Raw genomic sequence first — 1,091 nt, 5'->3', positions numbered from 1 at the left:
TCGTTTGAAAGGAAATCAGTGCATAGAAGTGCGATCGAAATTAATTAACGCCAGTATTAGATCAAACTCGTGTGGTACTTCTTCTCATCGTCAAAAGAGAAAAATTGTAAGTTTTTTTACTAAAGCCGACATAATTAATAATTGTTTGTGTATACAGGAAAATGCCGATTGATTTGTATTATTTACCTGGAAGTGCTCCATGCAGGAATGTATTGCTAACTGCAAAAGCAATTGGAGTAGATTTAAATTTAAAACACTTAGATTTGATGAAGGGGGAGCATCTTACACCGGAATTTCTGAAAGTAAGGAAACCAAAGAACCATTTTTTTTTGTAATACGTACAATATATATATATGTGTACATATTACTGTACATACTGTATATATTTAGTATGTATTATGTGTAGCATCTATCGGACCCTTTCCACTTTCCGGCTTACAAAAGCGTCGACCATAATAGTAATGTAAATGTAAATAATAATAATATGTGGTATGGGATTATAAAAATAGCGCAGATGATGAACTGACGCTGCTGCGTTCTGGGAAGGATCCGGAAAAATATGATAACATTATTTTCATACAGCTGTACAAACAAGCAAATGTAGTTTAGACTTTTAAATATTGTTTAACTTAAGTAATCTTTTAACTTATCTAAAATTATCCTCATTTTTTTTTTTTTTAATTTTATCAAATATGATTCTTTTTACTCATTATCTTTAACTTAATTTAATTTTAGATAAATCCGCAGCATACTATACCCACGTTAGTCGATAATGGATTTGCATTGTGGGAAAGTAGGGCAATAATGACCTACCTTGCTAATCAATACAGCAAGAATGATTCATTGTATCCAAAAGATCCAAAAACTAGAGCAGTCATAGATCAGAGATTATTCTTTGATGCTGCAACTCTGTATCAAACATTTTCTGATTATTATGTAAGCACATTCTGTACCAAAACAAAAAACAGTTGATTTTTGTTACTAACTACTATTAAGTAAATTAATAATACAAAGATAATGAAATATTATAAAGATAAGAAATCCATTTTTTATTAATTTTTCATATTATATTCATAATTAGTATCCAACGA

General features: G+C 29.5%; 1 protein-coding gene across 1 annotated transcript; it reads left to right on the top strand.

The window, feature by feature from the left end:
* LOC108743980 (glutathione S-transferase 1-like) lies at positions 1–936 on the top strand (the record flags this gene model as incomplete). Its single annotated transcript, XM_025980048.1, is given in 3 exon segments — positions 1–106; positions 158–302; positions 736–936. Coding segments are annotated over 2 exon segments (342 nt in total), but the record flags the coding sequence as incomplete, so codon positions are not given.
* Positions 937–1,091: the final 155 nt, after the last annotated feature.

The sequence above is a fragment of the Agrilus planipennis genome, unplaced genomic scaffold (genome assembly GCF_000699045.2).
Source record: "Agrilus planipennis isolate EAB-ADULT unplaced genomic scaffold, Apla_2.0 scaffold3433, whole genome shotgun sequence".
Classification (NCBI taxonomy): Eukaryota; Metazoa; Arthropoda; class Insecta; order Coleoptera; family Buprestidae; genus Agrilus; species Agrilus planipennis.
Note: the sequence above shows the minus strand (reverse complement) of the source record. Positions and strands in the feature narration are given on the sequence as shown.